Source organism: Thamnophis sirtalis, unplaced genomic scaffold (genome assembly GCF_051295495.1).
Source record: "Thamnophis sirtalis isolate CommonGarterSnake01/CBP01778 unplaced genomic scaffold, rThaSir2_p1.2 scaffold_12, whole genome shotgun sequence".
NCBI lineage: Eukaryota > Metazoa > Chordata > Lepidosauria > Squamata > Natricidae > Thamnophis > Thamnophis sirtalis.
Genome location: NW_028261392.1, coordinates 49,738,662 through 49,763,386, shown reverse-complemented (window position 1 = coordinate 49,763,386; position 24,725 = coordinate 49,738,662). Strand labels below are relative to the sequence as shown.

Genomic DNA, 24,725 nt, shown 5'->3' with positions numbered 1-24,725 from the left:
ACCCTCTTTTGATTTCAAATTATATTCATTCACAGCCTGTAATGAGTTCCAAATAGTAATAAAGAGTTCTACAGCAGGCTGCCAAAGTCCTTCGGAATAAGGCTGATAAGCACCTACCGTTATCTTCTTTGAAAATGCTGCCAAAGACTTAACTGACAATTAGCTTGGCAAGGCCACACAGAGCAGAGTCCAAATGTATTTTCAGAAGGTAAACTGAAACCAAGTTGCTTCCTGCAAAGGCTCATGGCCTTTGGTTCTCCTTTATGTCCTATGGGAGGAGCCAATCACCTCCAAACCTTATTCCCAAGTTGTCCCTTCTGTTTTAACTGTTCTTGCCTTCTGTGCATGCGTGCAGATGTCCGACTCTGGAGGCTCCTAAGGCAGCATATAATTCCCAGATGGCCCTGGCGCCCTCTCTGCCTCCGATGCAGAGCCCTCGTCCGAGCCTTCCCCAGACTCCAGGACTGGCCCATGTTCCTCCCCAATCTCCTTGCTGTCCGACTCTGCTGCAAGCTCCACAGGCCACTGGCAGACCACAACACCAGTGGGCCTACCGTCCCTGTCCTACTGTCCTGATATGTACTCATGTTATGTGTTCATGGCCATATTATACTTATTTATATCTATCTATTTGTAACAATCTCATGTAAAAATGTTCATGTCTATAGTAATATCTGTTACGTTGTACATGTTGACAAATAAATAAATAAAAATAAATAGAATAGAATCTGGTCATGCCAGCATCCCAATGAAGCTAGCCATATGGTTCATGATGCATGCCTTCCAAGCCCTGAAGGCACACAAGCCACATGCCACCACTGCCACCAGTGAGGCCCAGCAGACCCAAGAGAAGGAAGATGGGGATGAGTGTCAGCGCTAGACACCATGGTAGGAGTTTCAGCAACCACAGCTGCCATAATTGCAGTGCCGAGGAGGGCCGCCAGGGCTGCTGCCCCATCAGGAGCTGGCCAAGTGACAGCAAAGAGCTGGAACACTTCACATATTGGTGTGAAATTGGATGGGAGCTTCCAACAACTGGGGTTCTTTCTGGCCCATTTTCTGATGTACATGCAAGAGTATGGGCCAGAGATACCTACTGAGGGCGCCAAGATGAGAAAATCCTGGCACTGGAAGGGGTTGTAGCCCACAGGATAGTGACACTTCACAATGTGAATGCACTGAACTGAAAAATTTTGATTGCTTCATGACGGCCCTTCATTGGCATTTCAAATACCCCCCAGCTGACCGCAAAGTGAGGGACCATATCAAAACTGCAACAAGGCTGCAGAGTGATGGCAGAGTACATCGAGGAATTCCGTGACCTGGCATGCCAACTCAGTGCCTGTCTGGAGGACTTCCTCATCATCTGTTTCAAAGATGGGCTAAATGACAACCTGTACAAGGGTGTTCAGCAAAAAAGTGTTTGGATGAACAACCACCTCACCCATTGACTAAACAACTCTTCCATAGAGATCTTACCAGGAGCTAAATTGCCTAAGTTGAAGCTATATTCAATTATCTCAAGAGAGTTTAGATGAACTGTGGGTGTTCATTGACAAAAATCTGGCCTGCGGGTTCATTCAACTGGCCTGAGCATCGGTAGCAGCCCCTGTCCTCTTTTGTGAAAAGAAGGATGGGATGCTGCTTCTATGGGTGGATTATAGAGGGTTAAATGCTGTTTCTGTGGAGAACATCTACCCCCCCCTGCCCCTGATGAAGGACATGCTAGCCCATTTGGCCAAAGGCAAAATATTCACTAAGCTGGACCTGTGAGCAGCCTATTGTCGTGTGAGAATCAGGGAGGGGGATGAGTGAAAAACTACATTCAACTGCCTTTTCGGATACTTCCAGTTTAGAGTCCTCCCTTTTGGCTTCCAGGGCACCCTGGCAGTGTTTATGCAGTTGATATATGAAGTTATACAGGAGCACCTATATAAAGGGGTACTGGGGTTCAGGAAATACAGTTATATTGATGGTAACTGATTTATTTTCTAAGTAGGTGCATTTTGTCTCCTGTCAGAAGATTCTCTTAGCAGAGGATTTGGCCAAACTATTTTGCATCATGCCTGCAGGCTACGTGGAGCACCTATCATGTCATTTCAAATAGAGGGGTGTAATTCACCTCTACGTTTTGGAGAGCTTTCCTTTACCTGCTTGGTACTGACCAAGGACTTAGCTCAATTCACCACCCCCAAACTAATGTGGCGTGTGAACTCAGTATTGAAACAGTATCTTAGGTGTTATATCAGTTATCAGCAAGATAACTGATCTGTTGCCTTTTGCTGCAGTAGTGTATAATAATTCTTTTCTGATGAGAGCAACTTTTGCATCTCATTTGGAAACCAAGGACCCAGAGTATGGAGGAAAAATGGAGAGGCCAATCAAGCACAGTAATCCCACGGTCATTGAACCAGTTTTTGGTGTTTTTGGCAAAAGTTGCTCTCATCAGAAAAGAGGACTTTGGACCACTGAGCAACAGGACTTTGGACCACTGTGCTTCATTAAGACCAGGGTCAACGCAGCTGTCTACCAGGAGATTTTGGAGCACTTCATGCTTCCTTCCGCACACGAGCTTTATGGGGATGCTGACTTCATTTTCCAGCTGCCCACACATTGAACCAAAACCTGGTTCAATGTCTGTGGGATTACTGTCCTTGAACTATCTTGCTTTGCATGTAATGAGTCTTATCTCATATATTAGTTTCACGTTTAAGTTGCATTACTGAAATAAATGAACTTTTGCACGATATTCTAACTTAGCTCAATTCACCACCCCCAAACTAATGTGGCATGTGAACTCAGTATTGAAACAGTATCTTAGGTGTTATATCAGTTATCAGCAAGATAACTGGACTGATCTGTTGCCTTTTGCTGAAGTGTATAATAATTCTGTGCACAGAATTAGCTACATTTAGAGTTGCTTCAGGAGAAGACTTTAACACACTGCCTCAATTATTCCAATATTGTCACTAAAAGAGTGGGTCATCCAATTGCAAAATACATGGGCGGTGGTGAGAAAGGCTCTGATGGACGCATGTAAGGCTTACTAGAAGTAGGCCGACAAGAAGCATGAGGAACCCAAACCATTCAAAATTGATGATTGAGTTTACCTCTCCACCTGTTACCTCCAGTCTCTACAGCCATCAAAGAAACTAGGACCCAGGTTTTTTGGTCCCTTCCCAATTATGCACATCATCATCCCAGTAACTGTAGAGCTAGACTTGCCCATGTCCCTTCAGTGAGTACATCCTGTGTTTCATTTATTGAAAGCCACTTCTCCCCTTAGACCTAACGTTCCACCAAGCCCTGAGCCACTGATGATTGATGGAGAGCATCATTCTGAAATTCAAGAAAACCTAGATTCCCATAAGCATAGTACTTCAGTACTTAATGGCATGGAAAGATTTCCCATCAGCTCAGAATGAGTGGATTGACCATTGCCATTTTAAAGCCCCTAAACTTTTAAAACACTTCCATAATGAGCATCCTGACAAACAAAAATGACATTTTTCCTGTTTTATGTTTCATCTCTCCCTGTTTGGGTTTTCCTTCTCCATGACTAATGTCGCTGTTCAGGGGCAGCATGTCAGGTCCATATCGTATCCTGCCATTCTTTTTTTAAGGGGTGATTGAGAAGGCTGGCTGACTGGCTGCTGGCATTTTTCACATGCTTTTGCTGTACCGTATTTTTTGGAGTGTAAGACACATCTTATTTTTGCTCAGTTTTGCCTCCCCCCCCCCCCAACTCTCAGGAGCACTCTATAAGCTTCCTAAAGGCTATCCATGCCCTTTTTTTGACAAAAAATGGGGGCATTTTTGTGAAAAAACTGAGCATTTTTGCTCGTTTTTTGCCCCCCTCCCCAGGAGCACTCTATAGGCCTCTTAAGGGGTATTCATGCCCTTTTTTGGAAAAAAAAACGGAAATGTTTTTGCAAAAAACGGGCCATTTTGGGGAGTGCAAACTTTTTTTTTTAATTTGCCTCGTCAAAACCTTGGTGCGTCTTATACTCCAAAAATACGGTAATTGCCTGGGAATTAGGGAAGGGGGATTGTCTTCAGAGACAAAGTAGACTACTTCCCAGCTGTTCCAGCCTGGATTCAAGGCTGTCATGCTCTGAGATTTAATGTATCTGCCTAGCACCTCAATGTTCTCAAAACACGCTTGCAGCATCACATTGGCTGCTGGTGGACTGGCCAGGGGGTTGGGTTTGGGGAAATGGAATAATTGCTTTGTATTTTGCACAGGTTTTTTCAGATTTCGCTTGACTTTACTGCAACCACATTCTTTCAATAAAAGTTATTTGATTCAACTCAATGGAGTCAAGAGTCTTACTTTCCTGAGGGACTAACTGGGGCAGGTCCTTATAGGATTATGCTAGGTCAGAGGGTTAGTCACTGCAACCTGGCACTGATTTTTTTTAAGCATTCTTGTTTTAGTCAAAAAGGCTTGGTTAATAAATCCCTTCCTTGTCTTTTGTTCTTTTATTTTCACCATCACCTGAAAATGTTTGATATTCAAAGTATCAAATGTATTTAATATCAATAAATATAATATATAAATACTATGCATCAGAAGAAAATTTCAATGTGTCATAATGCTTAAGAATTTAGGATAGCAGCTTCTTCAAGGCTTAATATATACTTAATACATATTCTATTATTATTATCCTATTATTCTTCCATTTTACAATAAGTGAGATGAAATGTTTTTAAACACATGAGTTTTATTATCATACTTATATATGTTAAGATATACAACAATATCTTAATTCTTTCCTTTCTTCATTTCTACAGTCCTCCTTCAAAAGAAGAACTTATATCTGTCCCTGAATTTTCACCATTGAATGAAATGTTGCCAGAAATTACTTTGGACCAAAATGGATCAAATAATAGGAAGGCTCTTGAAGAACTACTAGATTTTACTGGCCAAGCCACTTACACAAAACTAACAAGTGAAAATATTAGCATAGATGATTGTAATAAAAATTTGATTGATGGATTTAATAGCCCAAGCCAAGAGACAACACTAAGTACCTTGTGTTGACAAATACATCGCTACATAGCAATAAGGTATGGTCCTTTTTTAGAATACAACTATTCAGCTTTCTTTTCCAGTCAAAAATTGTTTGACATAAATCATTTCTTTCTTTAAATGTTACGTAAGTGACTATGTTGTCTTTTGTCTTGCCTATATTTCCTCTAGTTATGTTAACCAGCCACATTGTGTGTCTGTGTGTGTGAAAAAGAAACATTATAAAGGGTTTGGTGGTGGCAGAAAAGCAAATAAATTCCATCAAGTCTGTAGAGATTCTCATCCAGGTCATGCTTACGCCAAAGTTGCTTTTTCAGGAGGCAACTGGGCTTTCTTGTTTTTTCTTTGAAATCAATGGTGGGATTTCAATTTTTTACCACCAGTTCTGTGGGCGTGGATTGGTGGTCATGTGACTGGGTGGGCATGGCCAACATGACATCACTCATGTCAAGGAGCGCCTTGCCTGGCCTCTCCTCCTCTCAAAGGCCTCAATGAGATACAATTTCCCTGTCTATTTATTTACTACTACTGAACATCCAAAACATACTACTTAATCCTATGTATATATGCCATATGTGTACATACATATTACATAGTATAGTTGTGTATAGGCAGACAAAAAGATACATTATGTACTGTATATATTGTATGTGTATGTACACACACAGAGGGCGAACTCTTCTAAAACCATATACATTTAACCTCACTGCATTTGGAAAAACACACCCAGAGTTCACTTTCTGCCACACATTTAACTATAACTTCTGTACATTAGAACATTATACACACCTTCAGATTTTCTTCCCTAGCCTACACATGACTGTTAGCGCCAGAAGATATCATGGATTAAAATGTGGTGAAACTCACTTAACAACGCTCTTGCTTAGCAATCAAAATTTTGGGCTCAATTGTGGTCATAAGTCAAGGACTATCTTTGCCTTCCTCTGCATGGCAGCCTTGTCCTAGTAAACTCCTCCTCCTTTCTGGCAATTTTTCTGTCCGTTAGAAGCACCAAAATAATCCAGACAATATAACATTTCCTGCTGGAGCAGGGGGTTGGACTAGATGACCTCTGAGATCCCTTCCAGCTCTAGATTGCTGTGCTGTTTCAAAGCGTCTTCTGAAGCCACATCTAGTGCCAGGGTTTGTGGTCCTTCCTTCCTCTCCTTTTTTTCTCCCTCCCTCCCTCCCTCCCTCCCTCCCTCCCTCCCTTCATGTATCTATCTGGCCATCCATCTATCCATCCATCCATGCAACTATGTCATTCACTTTCCCCTCCCTCCCTCTTTCTCTCTCTCTCTCTTTCTCTGTCTCTCTCTCTCTCCCTTCCTTTCTTCCTTCCCTCTCTCCTTCTAAAGTTAAGAGAGTGAGACCCACCTGAAACAAAAACTCCTTTGGATGAAACCGGTCATTGTCATCTGGTTTATTCAACCCAACACGCACACGCACACACACACACACGCACACCCCTGTGATTGTAAGCTGCAAAGTGCAAACTAACAAAACTTTTTTTTTGCGATGCTTGTTTTTCTCAGCCCCAAGCCTGTCCCAATGTTTTTGTCTCCTTCGTCACAGTGGGGGGCTGCAAAGGAGGAAACCTTAGACACGTACTCTATCAAAGAAGATCCTGGGCGCTGTGCTCAATAGGGAAATAAGAATGGCATGGGGGAGAGAACGGCAGGCCAAAAAAAAAAAAAAGAGCAGTTTCCTTCCTTCACACTGGCTTCTCCCTTTCCCCTCCCCATTGAAGAGGATCCTCGGCTTAATAGGGAAATGAGAAAGGGAGCTGCTGGCATGAGGGAAAGGCGAATGGCAGGCAAGCATGGCTGGGGGAGGTAGCTGGGGGAAAGCGAAGGAAGACTCACCAGGCAGAGATCAGCTGGGCTGCATGGTCAAGGCAAGAGAGCATGAAAAGGAGTGAGTGGGAGGGGAGAAGCCAGCCAGTGATGGCATTTGCTGATTCACCGAACTTCACATAAAAGTTACTACTGGTTAGGGAGAACCGGTCAGAACCGGCTGAATACCACCTCTGCTTCTCATCCAAGAAGCTATCAGAGCTGAAGAAGCCTCTTGGATGAGAAACGAAATGTCTTCAAAGAAAAATCAGAAAGTCCAATGGCCTCTTGAAAAAACAACTTTGGGACACTTTTTTTTAAATAAACATTGTTTTTTATTTTTACTAAACAAACAACACACAAAAATGATCATCTTACATTACATCTTGTAGAAAGTGTGTCAATTGGTTACAATTAGCTTTCGTGCATCTCTTCCAGAATCATTACTTACATTCATATCGAATATCAAAGTTCTTAATGAGTCTTACTTTCAACATATCATAGTTCTCATTTAGCTGAAATTGTTTTAATGTCCTTTTGCCTAGAATAATCCATAGTTAAAAAAACACAACCACCTAATGGCATTTCATTAATTATTACAAAGTCATCCAATAGCCTTAAACCTTTATAACACATGCTAAACAAAAATTAGTCGACAAAATATCTGAGCCCTTTTCTCCCCTCAAATCACTGTTTACAATTTGTGTCCACGTTCCTTTTATTATGATAGTACATGTATGTATCATTAACTGTATCCCTTACCCTTATCATTCCATTGTTAGTTGTTATAATTAATAATGGTTAACAAAAAATCCTTTACTGTTATATCTATTTTCTTCTCATCAAACCAACATATATGTATTGCCCTTGTCAATTATTTTTTAACATAACCATCTATAAATTACTAAATTACTATTTATTAATTATAAAACTTAGTTAAATTTTTTGTTATCTACTTTCATATATCCAATAACAGTATACCTTTATAACATATTCAAAATAAAAATTGATTATTTACATTTCTAAACTTTTTCCCCCTGTTTTAAATGTAATTCCAGTGCTTTTGGAATAGCACCCAGTGTGCCAATTACCACTGGAATTACCACTGCTGGTTTGTGCCATAGTCGTTGAATTTCGATTTTTAAGTCCTGGTATTTTTAAGTCCTAGTTAGTTTTCTATTTATTTCCTAGGTAAAGTTTTTATGGATATCTCTCCCCACCTTATTGTCCATTGGATCTCTCAGATAGTCTCGGCGCCTTTTTGTACTTTAATTGGTTTATCTTTAGTTGCCGATCCTATTTCTGTTAAGGTTTTTTCCTTTGAAACCATCATTTTTTCTCTTTTTTCTTCCTTTGTGCCTTGAAATTTGGGGTAAAGCTCCAGGCCATCGAAATCCCCCTTCCAAACTCCCATTTTTTCGCTTTCAACCACTTTCAGTTCAGAAATCAAATCATTAGTTTTCTTATCTTTGTGTTCCTTTTTCTCTTCAATTTTTGGAACTCCACCTCCCTCATTTTTTTCTGGTATAAACTCTATGCTCTTGTCAATTTTCAAAGTTACGAATAACTCTTGAATTGCATCCCAAATCTTTTGCAAAATTAAAGCTTCCTCTTCTGTAGATTGTTCCATGTTCCAAATTATAAATTACTGCCGTTGTAGTTTTAATCTTCACAAGAGAGAGATTCCTGTTTAGGATAACCCGCTCCCTCCTTAATAGGAGGGATGCGGGAGACCCCTTGCAGGGTAGGGCTGAGGACTATGCTCAATTCTTGGCGGACAAAATAGCTCGGTTTCGGTCGGACTTGGACTCCACCGCAATAGATCCAGCCGAGACACAGGAGGACTACTTGGCAAATCACCTCTGGGTTGAGTTCCAGGATGTTGCCTCTGGGGATGTGGACAAGGCCATTCGAGCTGTAAGTGCCTCCACCTGCATTCTGGACCCGTGTCCCTCCTGGCTGGTTGCCAACAGCAGGGAGGTGACACATGGCTGGATCCAGGCGGTCGTGACTGCCTCCCTTCGGGAGGGGCACTTCCCCGCCGTACTTAAAACGGCGGTGGTGAGACCCCTCCTGAAGAAACCATCCTTGGATCCAGCCATTTTAAACAACTTTCGTCCTGTCTCCAACCTTCCCTTTATCGGGAAGGTTGTTGAGAAGGTGGTGGCCTTCCAGCTTCAACGGGCCTTGGAGGAAGCTAGTTATCTTGACCCCTTCCAGTCTGGCTTCAGACCTGGTTACAGCACAGAAACCGCTTTGGTCGCATTGACCGATGATCTCTGGAGGGCCAGGGATGGAGGCTATGCGTCCATCCTGGTTCTCCTTGACCTCTCAGCGGCTTTCGATACCATCGACCATGGTATCCTTCTGCAACGACTGCGGGAGGTGGGAGTGGGAGGCACTGTTCTGCAGTGGTTCTCCTCCTACCTCTCGGACAGGTCGCAGTCGGTGTTGGTCGGGGGGCAGAGATCGTCCCTGAGGCCCCTAACATGCGGGGTGCCCCAGGGTTCGGTCTTATCCCCCCTACTATTTAACATATACATGAAACCGCTGGGTGAGATCATTCGGAGGCACGGGATAAAATACCACCAGTATGCGGACGATACGCAACTGTATCTGTCCGCCCCGTGCCAACTCAATGAAGTGGTGGACGTGATGAACCAGGGTCTTGAGGCCGTTAAGAACTGGATGAGCGCTAACAAACTGGTACTCAACCCGGACAAGACCGAGTGGCTGTTGTGTTTCCCTCCCAACAATTTGGCTAATGTACCAACTCTTAGGCTGGGGGGGTCAAATTTTATACCCCTCAGATAGGGTCCGCAACTTAGGAGTCCTCCTGGACCCACAGCTGACTTTTGACTACCAGCTGTCAGCTGTGACCAGGGGGGCATTTGCCCAGGTTCGCCTGGTCCGCCAGTTGCGGCCCTACCTAGATCGGGAGGCTCTCGCAACAGTCACTCGAGCCCTTGTGATCTCTAGGCTGGAATACTGCAATGGGCTCTACATGGGGTTGCCCTTGAAGTGCATCCGGCGACTACAGTTAGTCCAGAATGCAGCCGCGCGAGTGATAGTGGGCGCACCGCGGTTCGCCCACGTTACACCCATCCTCCGCGAGCTGCACTGGCTACCTGTCGGTCTCCGGGTGCGCTTCAGGGTACTGATGACCACCTTTAAAGCACTCCATGGTAGTGGATCTGGGTACTTGAGAGACCGCCTCCTGCCGATTACCTCCCTTCGACCAATTAGATCGCACAGACTGGGCCTCCTCCGAATTCCATCTGCCAGTCAATGTCGACTGGCGACTACACGGAGGAGAGCCTTTTCTGTTGCAGCTCCGACCCTGTGGAACGATCTCCCCGTTGAGATTCGTACCCTCACCACCATCCAGACCTTCCGCGCAGCCCTCAAGATCTGGCTCTCCCAGCAGGCCTGGGGATAGGTTTCCAAGTTACCCGCCCGAGTGTTGATTGCTGAACGAAAGTTGTGTTTTATTATTTTTTCTTTGTTCACATTTTGTTTTGTCTTTTGATACTGCACCCCCCTCCCTTGTGATTGTAAGCCGCCCTGAGTCCCCTCAGGGAAAAGGGCGGCCTATAAATTTTAATAAATGAAATGAAATAAAATGAAATTCCGTTTTTTCCCCTTCTCCCAGTACCGATAAGGCTCTCAAGAAACAGCTGTGGTAAACAATTTTAGCCTTGACTCTTATCACTTTTAGTTACAGAGCTTTGAAGCACGAAAACATTAAGCTTCTGAGCAGCAAAATTAGTATTTTTTTCCACTTTCTTGTGTTGACTCAGATTTAGGAGGATCTGACTTTGGGACACTTTTAAAGAGAATTTATGCAGTTTTTATATATAAATTATCTAGGGATATCTGTCTATATCCTTGCATCAATTTACTTAATGTAAAAACAATGATGTACTATAAAATCCAAAAAAGGAGTCCGAAAATGTATGACAAAGAATATTTTGCCCTTTATACTACTGTATAAAGGTTAACAAACTTAACTTAGCAAAAGCATTTATGGATTGCCAAATTAATTATCTAGAATATTATCTGCCATCACAATGGATGGTAGAGATTGAAATGGTAAATAAGGAGTAAGATATATGTAGTAATCTGTACTGATTAACTATATAACATGATAAGACTTGTAATGCTACTGGAAGTTCAGATGCATGAATGATGGCTCAACTATTAAAGGATAACATCTGTACTTGGAATTTCTTTGCTTAAGGTTCAGTACTTTTGAGTATACTCACTCTATTTCTCTTTCTAATTGACAGAGAAAATTGAGAATATAGAACACTCTCAATGTTGCTACTCTCAGTAAGATAAGAGCCTGTCCATTTAAGAAGCTGCTGCAGTCTGCAACACTGGATACCACCAATTCTGCACTGAATTTACAGTCTTCCCAAATGCATTGCTGAGTAGTCACTTGATAAAAAGTGGGATTTTTTAATGGTTAATGGGATTTTTTTTAAATTTTTTGAGGAAGTTTTGTGGAAGTTTTGTTTAGAATATGGTCTAGTGAAAATGTGGGTCCTAAACATCTCTCTCAATGGAATCCATTTATTTTAAAAGAAAAAATGCAAATTTGCTTGTTTTTATTTAATATCATAAAATGATATTTATAAAATACTTCACTGAAGATCTATAATTGAAAAGGTTTGAAAAATAATATGCAACTGTTAGAATCCAACTGTCTTGAAGACTGTAGAATTAGAATTATCCATCAACATGTGGCACATAACAAATTTTAAGTTTTAATAATTTAAATTTATGCTGTGATGATGATATATGCTAAAATTAGAAGGTCTTTATTACATGGATCTAAAACACATTTAAGTTTGTTCTTTTGGGATAAAATATAGCTACATACTGCTTCATAAGCCTGTATCAATGGATCAAGACTGAAATGTTTATATTGAAAATGTATCAATACTCAATATCAGACTTCATAAATAATTGGAATTATGAAACAGCATTGTAATAACAATAAGCCATATATACACACGGCAACATACTAAGATGTAATTATAAATACAGAAAATTATACTTATTCAACATGGTAAACTGTTAGCATCTTTCACTTGACAAATGTGACTGAAGAAAGGTTTTTGAGATAATTGGTATCTTAAAATATATTAAGAGCATGACATAGCTCAGACGAGCATTTTAAGTACTGTTGCTTTTAACAAGATAATTAAGTTCTTATCTAGGTTTTTTTTGTTAAGCCGAGCCGAGGTGGTGCAGTGGTTAAATGCAGCACTGCAGGCTACTTCAGCTGACTGCAGTTCGGCTGTTCAAATCTCACCGGCTCAGGGTTGACTCAGCCTTCCATCCTTCCGAGGTGGGTAAAATGAGGACCCGGATTGTTGTTGGGGGCAATATGCTGACTCTGTAAACCGCTTAGAGAGAGCTGAAAGCCCTATGAAGCGGTATATAAGTCTAACTGCTATTGCTAACTGCTATTAAAAATCAATGCAACTTGTAAAGGTTTAATTTATCTTGGAATTCAGCATAAGGAATTTCAAATTTCATTTACCTCTTTAATACTGTAGTCCAGTGATGGTGAACCTATAGCACGTGTGCCAGAGGTGGCACACAGAGCCCTCTCTGTGGGCATGTGTGCTATTGCCAGCTGTTTTTCTGGTTTCCTGCGCACCAGCTGATCTTTGTGTGTGCCAGAGCCTCAGAAACCCGAAAACAAGCTGGCTGGTGCACATGCACATGCTGGCCACCTGGTCTTTGGGTTTCAAGTGCTCCAGGATGTGCAAAAACCAGCTGGCCGGCACGCGTGTGTGTGCCAGAAACCAGGAGACCAGGTGTCTGATATGTGCAAGCTCTGGGGCTCCAGCAAGTGTGCGCATGCGTACACACACGTTCCAGTTTGGGCACTCTGTACCAAAAAGGTTCACCATCACTGCTGTAGTCTATGCTGCCCAGAGAGATCAAATTTTGTCCTATACAACAAAAATGTTCTAAAAGCTAATGAATTTTTTAATGTTGATGTGTGTTAAATTATAATTCTGTTCTTGTGTCTTTGAAAAAAGGACCCACTTAATAATTAAACCAGCTGCAAAAATATGTGACAATATACATTATTGCTTACAATACTTATATTAATGTATTTCAACAAAAGTAACTCCTTGATGGCTTGCAATATTTTGTATCATGGTATAGTGTCTTTCAAATTAATCCTGCAATTTCCATCTTACACAATAAAATATATTAAGCTATCAAAATATGACTATGATATTGTGATGGTGGTATTTTTGTTCTTGTTTTGTTCGAGAAATCAATTTATGCCAGTGGAATATGTTCCATCAAAATATAGAAACCCTTATTTGAAGCATGTAGTTTTGCTTGTGTGTGTTTGTTTCTAAAATACTATAAGGTTTCCCAAATATCAGTCTTCTATTCATTTAATATTCTTTTCTCAGCAGTATTGGAATGCAAATTCAAGAAGATACCTTTCAGTTGTAGAACCTGCCTTCTGGCTCAAGTGGTTAAAAACCTGGAGAATCCTGCTTTATTATATCTTTCAGACAAATATAACTAGCAGCCTAATTAGGAACACTCCTGGTTAGCCTAACTATATGTTACTGTACATATTTTCTGGACTAAGACCACCCAAGTTGCAGGGTTTGGTATTATTATCTCTGTAGGACTAAGTACCTGCATATGAATGGATCCTACTTATATGTCAGCTGCCACCTCGCTCTCACTTGTGTTTCAATACGATGCAGTGACAGTCTGCCATGAACCATGGGGAGGGTGGATGGGAGGGGAGTTGCTTGGGGGAAAGTGAGAGTGATTGCTATATCCGCCTGCCCCAGATGCTGCTTGCTATATCTCCCTGAACGTTTTTTCAAGGTCATCCAGCTGGCAGAAGAATGCAGCTACATACCAACCCATGCTTGAAGTGACCATTCTCAAAACATCTTGCTTGGATCTGATTGATTGGGGATGGGGGGGGGAATTAGTGATGGGAAGCAGGTAAGGGAGGGAAAAGTTGAATTTAGGGATTTGATTCTCCATTCTTTCTATGCATTATTGCAATGCACTTGACTTCTAATAAAAATATGCCTTTCTCAACCAGTAGAGCCAAGGATCGTTTCTATTTAGAGGTTTAAGTTGAAGGAGGTCTGACAGTACATTTTAATGTACATTTAATTACAAGACAAGAGTACCATGCAATTTTATTGTATTTTTATTCTATAATAAATTTAATCTCACAAAAATTGATATAATTAATACTTGAGAGACCTCCAGGAAATCCCTGACCTGTAGGCTAGAATAACAAACTGCATGGTTGAAAAAAGGTTCTGGAAGAAAACAAAGACAAACCATTTCTATAAAACTGTCAACTATATGGACATGCCCATAGAGTCAGCTGCAGTCAAATTCTCAACTTGGAGGATTTGCCTTACTCTGCAGCACAGCATTATATATCAAATTTCACATTAGCATTTATTTTATCATGGAGATATTTTACATATTTTGAATTACTAGTAAACTAGTTGCTTGGGACCAACTTTAAAAGACTGGCTATGTGCCATAGCCTTTTCAGTAATTAACATTTTCTATATACAATAAAGAATATATGGTGCTTGACATATGTATTAGTATTCCATAAAATAGATTATCCCAAAGATACTTTTTCAATGGCAACTGGACTTTCTGGCTTTTCTTTGACGATGTTTTGCTTCTCATCCAAGACACTTTTTTAGCTGGAAGATTAATTCCTACTTATTTAAATTTTAATTCATCAACACATCAGTAATGCATTATTTTGTATTTGGATGAGCAATATTTCTAAAAATAAATATTTGTCTTCAAACAACGCATGTTTCATAGAGCCTAACTTAAATGAGAATTTATCCTATATATGAGGAAGCAATATTCTTGGATGATGTCTGTCACATTGTAAGCACTAAGTAATGACTGATCCACTCAATGATTGCAACGTCCTGGGCTTTATTCTGATATGTCTCTCCAATATTCATAAGGTTATATCCAATTATATAAATCTCTAGCCCAAAATGTCTATGGGTTCCAAGAAGCTTGATTTCAGTTTTTAAGCTATATTATTTGATTTAGATTATGAAAGCTATTACACAATTCCAACTGATTTCATTACACTTGGTAAAATTATACTATACTAATTTACCGTTATGATTGTATATCACTATCAGCAATTCTAATATTTCTATTTGTTGGACCTGCCACAACTTAAACCTCTAAATAAAAATGATCCTTGGCTCCATTTGTTGAGAAAGGCATAGTTCATTAGAGATCAAGTACATTGCACAAGTGCAAAGCCAGAAAAAAAAATCATGTGCCAAAATCCCTAAGTTCTACTTTTCTCTCTCTCTTTTTAATTTTTTTTAAAATAGTTTTATTAATTTTCTATTGTTTACATTTTGTTAGTGCTTAATAAAGATCATGCTATCTGGGTTATTTTATTTGCTTAACAGTACAGATTGTGTTCTTAATCTCCACCCCTTTTTTCCAACCACTGGTAGAATAAGTTCCATGTTTGATAATATTCTGTATCTTCTTTCTGTTTAATCTTCAATGTGAGTCTGTCCATTTCTGTACAATCCAGTATCTTCCTAATTATCTCTTGGTCTCATGGTATTTCTTCATTTTTCCAATATTATGCAAATATAATCCTCCCTGCAGTACATGCAATATTAAATATATATTTTGTTCATCATTTCTTTCTGACGTTATACCTAATAGAAAAAGTTCAGGTTTAAAAACTACATGTTTTCCTATCTTTTATAACCACTTATGTTTTTGCCCAAAATTGTTTTGCTTTAACACAAGTGTCAGGTGCAACTTCATTTAATAATCAGGAAAGAAACCACTCAACTCCATTTGTTTGAAATTAAGTGTACTTTTACTAATTACAAATGAAAAGTAGTGAAGCTAAGCTGAATCTGGTTAATTAGGCGCCAAAGCAAAGAATATCATGTATGGTTCAATCCCCTCCCCTTGGCACCCCAGTCCATAGTCCAATTATAATTCACTCAACTGTCAGGTGGGAGATGTCTTCAAAAAACATCACCAGGATGGAATGCTGGACAGTTAACCTTGGCGGGAAACTCCCTTCCTCCACATGCGCAATAAGATGGTCAGGTCAGCGTCTAGAATCTTCCTCCAGCACATAACGATTCCCTACCCAAATGCCATGCCCCCCCTCCCCGTTTCAATGGCAGCCGAAGCAGCAGCAAAATGGAGGCTGACAACAAGTCCATCACATATGATAATATGTACCCGTTTTTTGGTTACATTTGCTAGACATATTTTTAAACATTTTAGCTAACCTAACAGGTGGTAAGTGCCATCTATAAAACATTTTATATAAGCTTTCTTTATAAGAAGTTGCCATTGTTAATTTATAGTTTCTTTCCCAAAAGTTTTGCCATTTCTCTAATTCTATATTATATCTAAAGTTTTTTGCCTACTGTATCATTATGTCTTTAATTTTTCATTCTCCACTTTCCAATATAGTAAAGAATTATGTATTTTCTTAGTTTTTCATCAGAATTCAACAATATCTGATCAAAGGCTGTCAATCCTTTATAGAAACCGTACATTTTCATGTCTTTATCATATCTAGCTTGTATTTACAATTGAGGCCACCATGATAGGTTAATACCCTGGTCTTCAAGCTCTTGCTTAGTGTTACATACTGACATTATGGTAGGTTCCACCAAGATCCTCCGGTCCCGCAGGAAAATACTCAAAGGTGATTGGCTAAGACGTTTGACAGCTCCCTATAAAAAGGCTGCTGCCAAATAGAAGGTTGCTAGATTGAACTAATAAAGAGCTGTTGTTACTGCCAAGCCTGAGTCTACCTCTTCTATTCACCCAATCTAACACAGATTTTAATTTCTCTGCTTTGCTGCTGCTTTTCGGCTGCCATTGAAACGGTGAGGGCGGGCATGGTATTTGGGAGGGGAATCATTCTGTGCTGGAGGACTGTTAAGGAGTTATTCTCACCATCTCTTTACGCATGCGGACAGAAGGGAGTTTCCCGCCAAGGCCAACTGTCCAGCATTCCATCCTGATGATGATTTTTGATGTCTCCCACCTGAAGTTGGGTGAATTATGATTGGACTATGGACTGGGGTACCAAGGGGAGGGGATTCAATCTTGTATTGATATCTATTGCTTTCGCGCCTTTTTATTCAGATTCAGCTTTGCTTTGCTTCGCTTCTTTTTGTTTGTAACCAGTATAAGTACACTTAATTCTGAAATATGGAGTTGAGTGGTTTCTTTCTTGGTTATTAAATGAAGGGGCAGTGACACCTTCATTGTCCAAAATATCTTTTTATGTCACAATTTTTTCCATCTTCACCAGATTTGGATATGTGAATGCTTCCATCATTGAGAGCCTTTCTGGGATTCTCAAACATACCTTAGCTTTTAATTTCCTATACAGATAATAGTGAGTTTCTTGTGTAGTAATTTTGGAAGTATCTGTGAATTTTATTCTTCTTTATCCCTCCTTCTTTCAACTGGGTGACCTTGAGTCAGCATCTTGAGGAGATATAGAACTTATTTTCATTTCCCCAAACATTTCCCTATTCATTTCCCCTCCCCACAGTTCATGGGTGTCTCTCACCACATAGCAACGAAACATAAGGTGGCAGCAAACAGTATTATTTTCACTAATAGGATTAGTGAAAAATAGGATAATACTGAAAAAAAATCAATTAAACATCTATTTTAGGGGCGCCAAACTCAAGGCCCGCAAAGTGGTTGAGCCCATGCTATTCCGGCCGGCAGGTGCATATGTGTACAGCCCCGGCCCACTCCACCCCCAGCATGCACACATGCACATAGGAAGCAGTGGGCCAGCGTTGCCTCCTTCATTGCTTGCCCCTCAGCCGCCAATCGCCTCCTCCTCTTCCTCGCAGATCAGGGAGACGAAGCCACTGCTGCCTTCCCCGTCAGCAACCCAATCTCCCCAGGAGGAGGTGGTCCGTGGCCACCCTCTCACCACACCAGCACTGTTTCCTCTAAGGTGCGTGCTTGCACGGCCGTGCACATGGCTGCAATACGCTGCACAGTAGTTTCTAACTGCCATGCAGCATCACGTATCTGCTGGACACAAACTACAGAGCGGCTACAGAATCGCAATCAAAACCCCCTCCAGCTAAACCTTTCCTACTGCAGTATATTGCCGCCCGACTTCAGGATTCTCCCTAATCAGTGTGGGTCGGAAAAAGGGAAAGGAGCGTTTAAAGGTTCAAAGCAATGGAGCAAATGCTTCAGAGGCAACAGTTTTCACGGGGAATTAGAATAGAGAGCCCTGGAGTTTCGCTGCCCACATGATCGGACCACGCTTTCCTCGCGTTCCGCGTGATTGGCTAATTTGCTACTGCCCGGCTCCCCGGTTAGATTTTTGCTGGGAGGGGAAGCTCTTTGGCCTCCGTCTCTTTTTCTCCCTCCTAGCTTCTCGGGGCTCCATCAATGGGGGAGCAAAGCCCAGCACCAGGCTTTGGGCTAACCAGGGGTCTGCAAAGTTGGCTGTTTTAAGACTGGTGGACTTCAACTCTTAAGATTCTGGAAGTTGAAGTCCACCAGTCTTAAAACAGCCAACTTTGCAGATCCTGGGCTAACATGATTGATGCCCTTGGAGTCGGAAAGAGGCTAGAGAGTCCGGTCACATGACATCAGCTTTGTGACCACATTGCTGAGTAATAAAAATTCCAGTCCCACGTTGTAATGAAGGAGTACCTATATTTGATAACTCATTGGGATTTTCAAAGTCATTGAAAATATTTTTGCTTTTAATCTAATTAAACTTCCTATCTGTCATTTTAAAATAGTGACTCCATAGTTAAATCGTTTGGAGCAAACTAAAATCACTACTTTATAAACAAAAGGAAGGTGTTTTTTTCTCTTATTTGTTATGGTAGAGCCATTTTAACAATCTATTTATATTTGCAAGTAGTATGGAGTTTAGAGATTTTTTAGAATTAAAACCTTAACTACAATATAAGTACTTTAAAGTCACCCACACAGTTCACTGGATTGTAGGAGGAGTAAGATTTGAAAAAAGTGGCTAAAATATTTTTCACTTCATTTTTTAGAGTTTTGGATAATGCAATTTCCTATTCTGTTTAGCTATTCATTATTAGAATGTACTTTTTCCAATAGCAAGCAACTTCTGTGTGGGCATTCATGAAAAAAAAAAGATTTTAAGAGTCAAATTATTTTTGCATATTAAAAATAATAAATGCAAAATGTTTTGCTATTAGTTTTGCAGTAGTAGTAGGTTACTGAAACCCTCTGTACAGAGAGGAACAAATTCCCACAATTTTTTAAACAATCAGCAAGCATTGTTGAACATGCAGACAATAAATCCTTGAGTTTACAAATTAATGATGGAAGAAAACTGTTAGATGTGAATGAGACTTTATGTATGGGGATTTTAATAATTTTACTCATTTAAAACAGCAAATTGCATATAATACATTCACAAAAGCATACAGTGTATAGCCAACTTGCAATTGAATGTGAACTCATTAAAATGAAGTATATCAAGTGAAATTCATTAAAATGAAGTATAAAGGCATTTATATATTTATTTCAAAGCTCTTTTTTATTTAATCCAAAATGAATTTGAAAAGATAATTGTAATAATTGATAAACCCTAACCCTATAGGTACATCATCAGGTCAGTGCTGATGTCGAAACGTAAAGCTGGAGTAAATGTTGTTACGAAGAAAAAGTGCAGCTGGAAGTTTAAATGGTTGTTAAAGAAAGACAGACTGGGAAACTTTAAGATGAGACAGACTTTCAGTGAATAACAATGTACTTTACCGTAAACACTATACAAGTATTTTAATATTTTAATAATATTATAAGTGATACTGATATATAACACTTTTAATTAAACGTATATATTGAATAAATATAACTTTGACTTTCAAATAACACTGATTTCGTTGTTGTCTTGGGTGACATCTGTGATCAAAATTCAGGTGCTCAGGCATGAAAATGTGCCGCTCAAACACTATTCTTTTCCGCCCACACTGAAAAAAAATTAGAGGGAACATTGCACACCAGCCCTCAGCTGCTTTGGAGGCAGCTGACCACAAACTGACCCATCAGTAAGGTTTTCTACAGGATTTCCTTTGGATGTAATATATATGTTGTATTTGTACTGATAAATAAATAAAGGAAGACTAGTATAGATCTATTTCAAGCTATTTAGCTCTCATCAGCTAGCCATACCCTTACTGGGATTCGAATTATAATTCGAATCATAATTGGGGCATACCAGGGGTTGTGACACTAAATAAATAAATAAATAAATAAATAATATCTATCTATCTATCTATCTATCTATCTATCTATCTATCTATCTATCTATCTATCTGTCTATCTATCTATTATGGCTGAGGGAATTTAGAGGAAATATTTTGATATCTCTCTTATCAGAGCTGATATTTCTGGTTTAGGTATATGATCTTTGCTATTATCTTTGAGTAAAAACACCGGGCAAGTGTTAAAATTCCCATGCACCCTAGGTGTGGATTAGTTTGCTGGCAGCAATGTATATCTCACTTGCTAATTAGCAGTTTAAAGGGGAAAATGGAGACAGAAGTATTTTCCTATGGGATTTCTCATTTCTTAAGCAAGCTTTTTTGGTGTGTGTGTGTGTGTGTCTCCTAATAGGGGGTTTCAAAATAAATTCTACAATTGGTACCAGTGGTATTCTCTAGACTACTGGTTCTCAGTCAGTGGTCCACAAAGACTTGATGAAATGTTATGATTTAAATCTTGAATTAAGTTTTGGGGGTCTGTGGCCACAAAAGCTATTTAAAGGGGATTCGTGAAAAAAGATTGAAAACCTCTGGTTTAGTCTACAAGTTAAATTTGTAATTGCTTACATATCACATGTACGAACAACCACTTAGCCACGAGTTAACTAGATGCATTTTAGTCCAGCATATTGCACTGATTTAATGTGGTCTATGAATGCGATAGCAGCTATTTGCCTACGAAGAAAGAAAAGACTATTGGAATACGGGTCCTCTTTGGAGCAGAAGGGACATTTCGAGATGGGGAAAATACTGCTTTTGACCCTGTCGCAGCAAGGGTAATCGGCAATAGTTTACACACTTGTGACGATTGTAGGAGAAAGCTGTGTACTACAAACTAGCTTGACTAATAGGCGTTTAGTATCTCGTGAGAATTCAGCCAGGAAGTAATAAGTATAATTATATTATTTATTGTCATTGTACTTAAATACAACGAAATTGGTTAATCAGTACAGCTTCCTGAAAAAGGAAAGACCATACAAACCGCAAGCACCAAACATGGAGAAAAGGGTTCCCACGAGCTTGGCGGGATAGGAGGAGTGAAGCACACAGCCATCCTCATCCACAGAAGAATTACCGGGAAGGCCGGTAAATTCCCACTTTCGTTTAGCCCCTATTTCCGGTTCATTTACTTCCGGAGCAGTAAGCCCAACCCGTTTGTCTGGGGCGGAGTAGACAGGCGGGTTGGTTGGTGGACGAGCTTTTCTTTTCAGTCCTCCGCGCCGCGGGGCTTCTGCTCCACCCCGGCCCGAACCTGGCGGCTTCAAGTTGGACGGAATTCGGGTGCGGGAAGAAACTCTGGCCGCTCCGAGAGCTTTTCTGAGGCAGCGGCTACAGGAGTAGCAGGAAGGGGAGGAGGAGGGCTGGAACGGCGGGGCGAGGTGGAAGGTGAGCGTCTCCAGGTGCCGTCCCCTTCACGGGGCCTCAGTGCTTAGGCTCGCCGCGGAGGGAAGCGCGCTGGACGAGCTTTCAGGGACACGTATCAATCTTGGGGGGGCCTCCGAGGTGATGGCTCTGCGCGAAGGTGTGGCGTCCCCTCTACTGTAGGCATTCGAATCCTGGTTTCGCAATCGGGACGCGCCCGCTCCATGTAACTTTTCTATGGAGAGAGGGATATCTTATTTGCATGACTCTAAGATAATGCACGGGCTCCAGGTTTTAGATAGAAATTATTATGAATTAAATGATGCTAACTGTTGTGATACTTTATGAACTTGCTGTTCTAGGGCAGGGAGAACCGAAAAGCTCTCTTGTAAGTGAGCAATAATTTTGTGAAACTGAGGAAATCAGTTTTCTGAGATGAATTCCATACTAATGAATACAGTTACGTTTCAACGTGTTACAAACTTAATATTTTAAATATAGTAATGTGAAAGAGGATTCAAAATAGGACATGGTAAAAAAAAAAAATCGGTTATGAAGTATAATATTAATTCTTACCAAATTCAAGGTCACTTTTTTCTATATCTTATTAAGAGAGGAGCATTTACTTCAGTGATTTGAGCTTTGTATTGTCTTGAAGAATACCATGGACCATGGAAATTTGTTTTACAAAGAAAAACAGATTAATTAATGGTAATATGTTTCTATAAATGATACAGAATTCAGAGCAAACAAATCCATAGTATGATTTCTTTTATTGGGAGTTTGGTTTATTTAGTTTTTTTCACTTAAATAACCAGGCTCTCTGACAAATTGAAAGACAAAAAAGATAAGTATAAAAAGTGGAAAGAGGGGGACATAACTAAGGCAGAATATCAGCAAATAGCTTGAGCTTGTAGAGATGAAGTGAGGAAAGCTAAGGCTCACAATGAAGAAAGGCTTGCCACAAAAGTAAAAAATAACAAAAAAAGCTTCTTTCAATATGTTAAAAACAAGAAAAAGGTTAAGAAAACAATTGGTCCATTGCTGGGAGAAAGTGGCAAGAAGGTGACAAGCAACAGGGAGAAAGCAGAACTATTTAACTCATTTTTTGCATCTGTCTTTACACAAAGGGATAAAACAGTCCAACCTAGCAAAAACAGCACAACAAAAATCAGATTAGGAACACAAGTTGAAATAGAGAAGAAAATGGTAAGCGAGCACCTGTCTACCCTAGACGAGTTCAAATCACCAGGACGGGATGGATTACACCCCAGGGTTCTGAAGGAACTGGCAGATGAGATCTCAGAACCACTGAACTATATCTTTCAGAGTTCCTGGAGCACCGGGGAATTGCCAGAGGACTGGAAAAGAGCTGATGTGGTTCCCATCTTCAAAAAAAGGGAAAAAATAGATCTAGGAAATAATAGACCTATCAGCCTGACTTCAATACCAGGAAAGATTCTGGAAAAGATAATCAAGCAACGAATTAGCGAACACCTAGAAGTAAACAAAGTAATAGCCAAAAGCCAACATGGGTTTGTCAAAAACAGATCATGCCAGACTAATCTTATTGCATTCTTTGACAAAGTGACAAAATTAGTGGACCAGAGGAATGCCGTCAATATAGCTTAATTGGACTTCAGTAAGGCATTTGATAAGGTAGACCATAACCTACTATTAGATAAAGTAGAAGAATGTGGGTTGGACAGCATCACCACCAGATGGATTCATAACTGGCGGACCAACCGCACTCAACACGTAGTCCTCAATGGAACTACATCTACATGGAAGGAAGTATGCAGTGGAGTACCCCAAGGCTCTGTTTTAGGGCCAGTACTCTTCAACATCTTCATCAATGATTTGGATGAGGGAATAAATGGGGAAGTCATCAAATTTTCAGATGACACCAGGCTGGAATAGCCAACACTCCAGAAGATAGGCTTAAGATACAGAAGGATCTTGACAGACGTGAACATTGGGCACTATCTAATAAAATGAAATTCAATGGTGAAAAGAGTAAGGTTCTACATTTAGGCAAGAAAAACAAAATGCACAGGTACAGTATAGGTTGTACCTTGCTCAATAGTAGTAACTGTGAGAGGGATCTTGGAGTCCTAGTGGGCAACCATTTAAATATGAGCCAGCAGTGTGCAGCAGCTGCCAAAAAAGCCAACTCAGGCTACATAAACAAGGATAGAATCAAGATCACATGAAGTGTTAATACCACTTTATAATGCCTTGGTAAGGCCACACTTGGAATACTGCATTCAGTTTTGGTCACCATGATGTAGAAAAGATGTGAAGACTCTAGAAAGAGTGCAGAGAAGACCAACAAAGATGATTAGGGGAATGGAGACTAAAACATATGAAGAACGGTTGCAGGAACTGGGTATTTCTAGTTTAATGAAAGCCTAGGGGAGGCATAGTGTTCCAATATCTCAGTGGTTGCCACAAAGAAGAGGGGGTCAAACTATTCTCCAAGGCACCTGAGGGTAGAACAAGAAGGAATGGGTGGAAACTAATCAAGGAGAGAAGCAACTTAGAACTGAGGAGAAATTTCCTGACAGAACAATTACTGTATTTTTAGAGTATAAGACGCACCGGATTATAAGATGCACCAAGGTTTTGAAGAGGCAATTTTTTTTTAAAGTAGGTAGGTAGATAGAGGGAAAGAGGGAAAGAAAGAGAGAGAAAGAAAGAAAGAGAGAGAAATACAGTAGGTAGGTAGGAATAGAGAGAGAGTAGGTAGGTAGGTAGGTAGCTAGAGGGGGAGAGAGAGAAAGAGAAATACAGTAGGTAGGTAGGGAGAGAGAAGAGTAGGTAGGTAGGTAGATGTTTCCAGGTGTATTTATCCATGTGCTGGGCAAAGAAATCATTGACAATCTGCAGCACCTAAGACTTGTTTCTGCTGGCACAGCACTTGATCAATCTAATTCTTATCAATCATTAATTAAAGAGCTTTCCAAAAGGGTGGGGCCAAAAACAAGCAAAAGGCCCGTTTCGCGAAAATTGCATGCATAGCTTTATGGAGGCTTATAGAGTGTAGCTGGGGGCTGGGGGGGGAAACGGCCCATTTTTTGCTCATTTCTGCCCTCCCCAACTCCGAGGAGCTCTCTGAAAGCCTCCATAAGGTTATGC

General features: G+C 40.3%; 2 protein-coding genes across 16 annotated transcripts in view; both read left to right on the top strand.

The window, feature by feature from the left end:
• Positions 1-12,351, top strand: part of MAP7D2 (MAP7 domain containing 2) — a 104,734-nt gene extending 92,383 nt beyond the window's left edge. For all 13 annotated transcript variants that reach the window (XM_087726428.1, XM_087726430.1, XM_087726426.1 and 10 more), the window contains 2 exons: positions 4,795-5,070; positions 11,157-12,351. In XM_087726428.1, the coding sequence (XP_087582554.1) occupies positions 4,795-5,044 (250 nt within the window). In that variant the 3' untranslated portion in view covers positions 5,045-5,070; positions 11,157-12,351. The remainder of the gene's footprint in view (positions 1-4,794; positions 5,071-11,156) is intronic.
• A 9,036-nt stretch (positions 12,352-21,387) lies between these two features.
• Positions 21,388-24,725, top strand: part of BCLAF3 (BCLAF1 and THRAP3 family member 3) — a 40,592-nt gene continuing 37,254 nt past the window's right edge. For all 3 annotated transcript variants that reach the window (XM_087726423.1, XM_014054680.2, XM_087726424.1), the window contains exon 1: positions 21,388-21,611. The gene's annotated coding sequence lies outside the window, so the exon portion shown is untranslated. The remainder of the gene's footprint in view (positions 21,612-24,725) is intronic.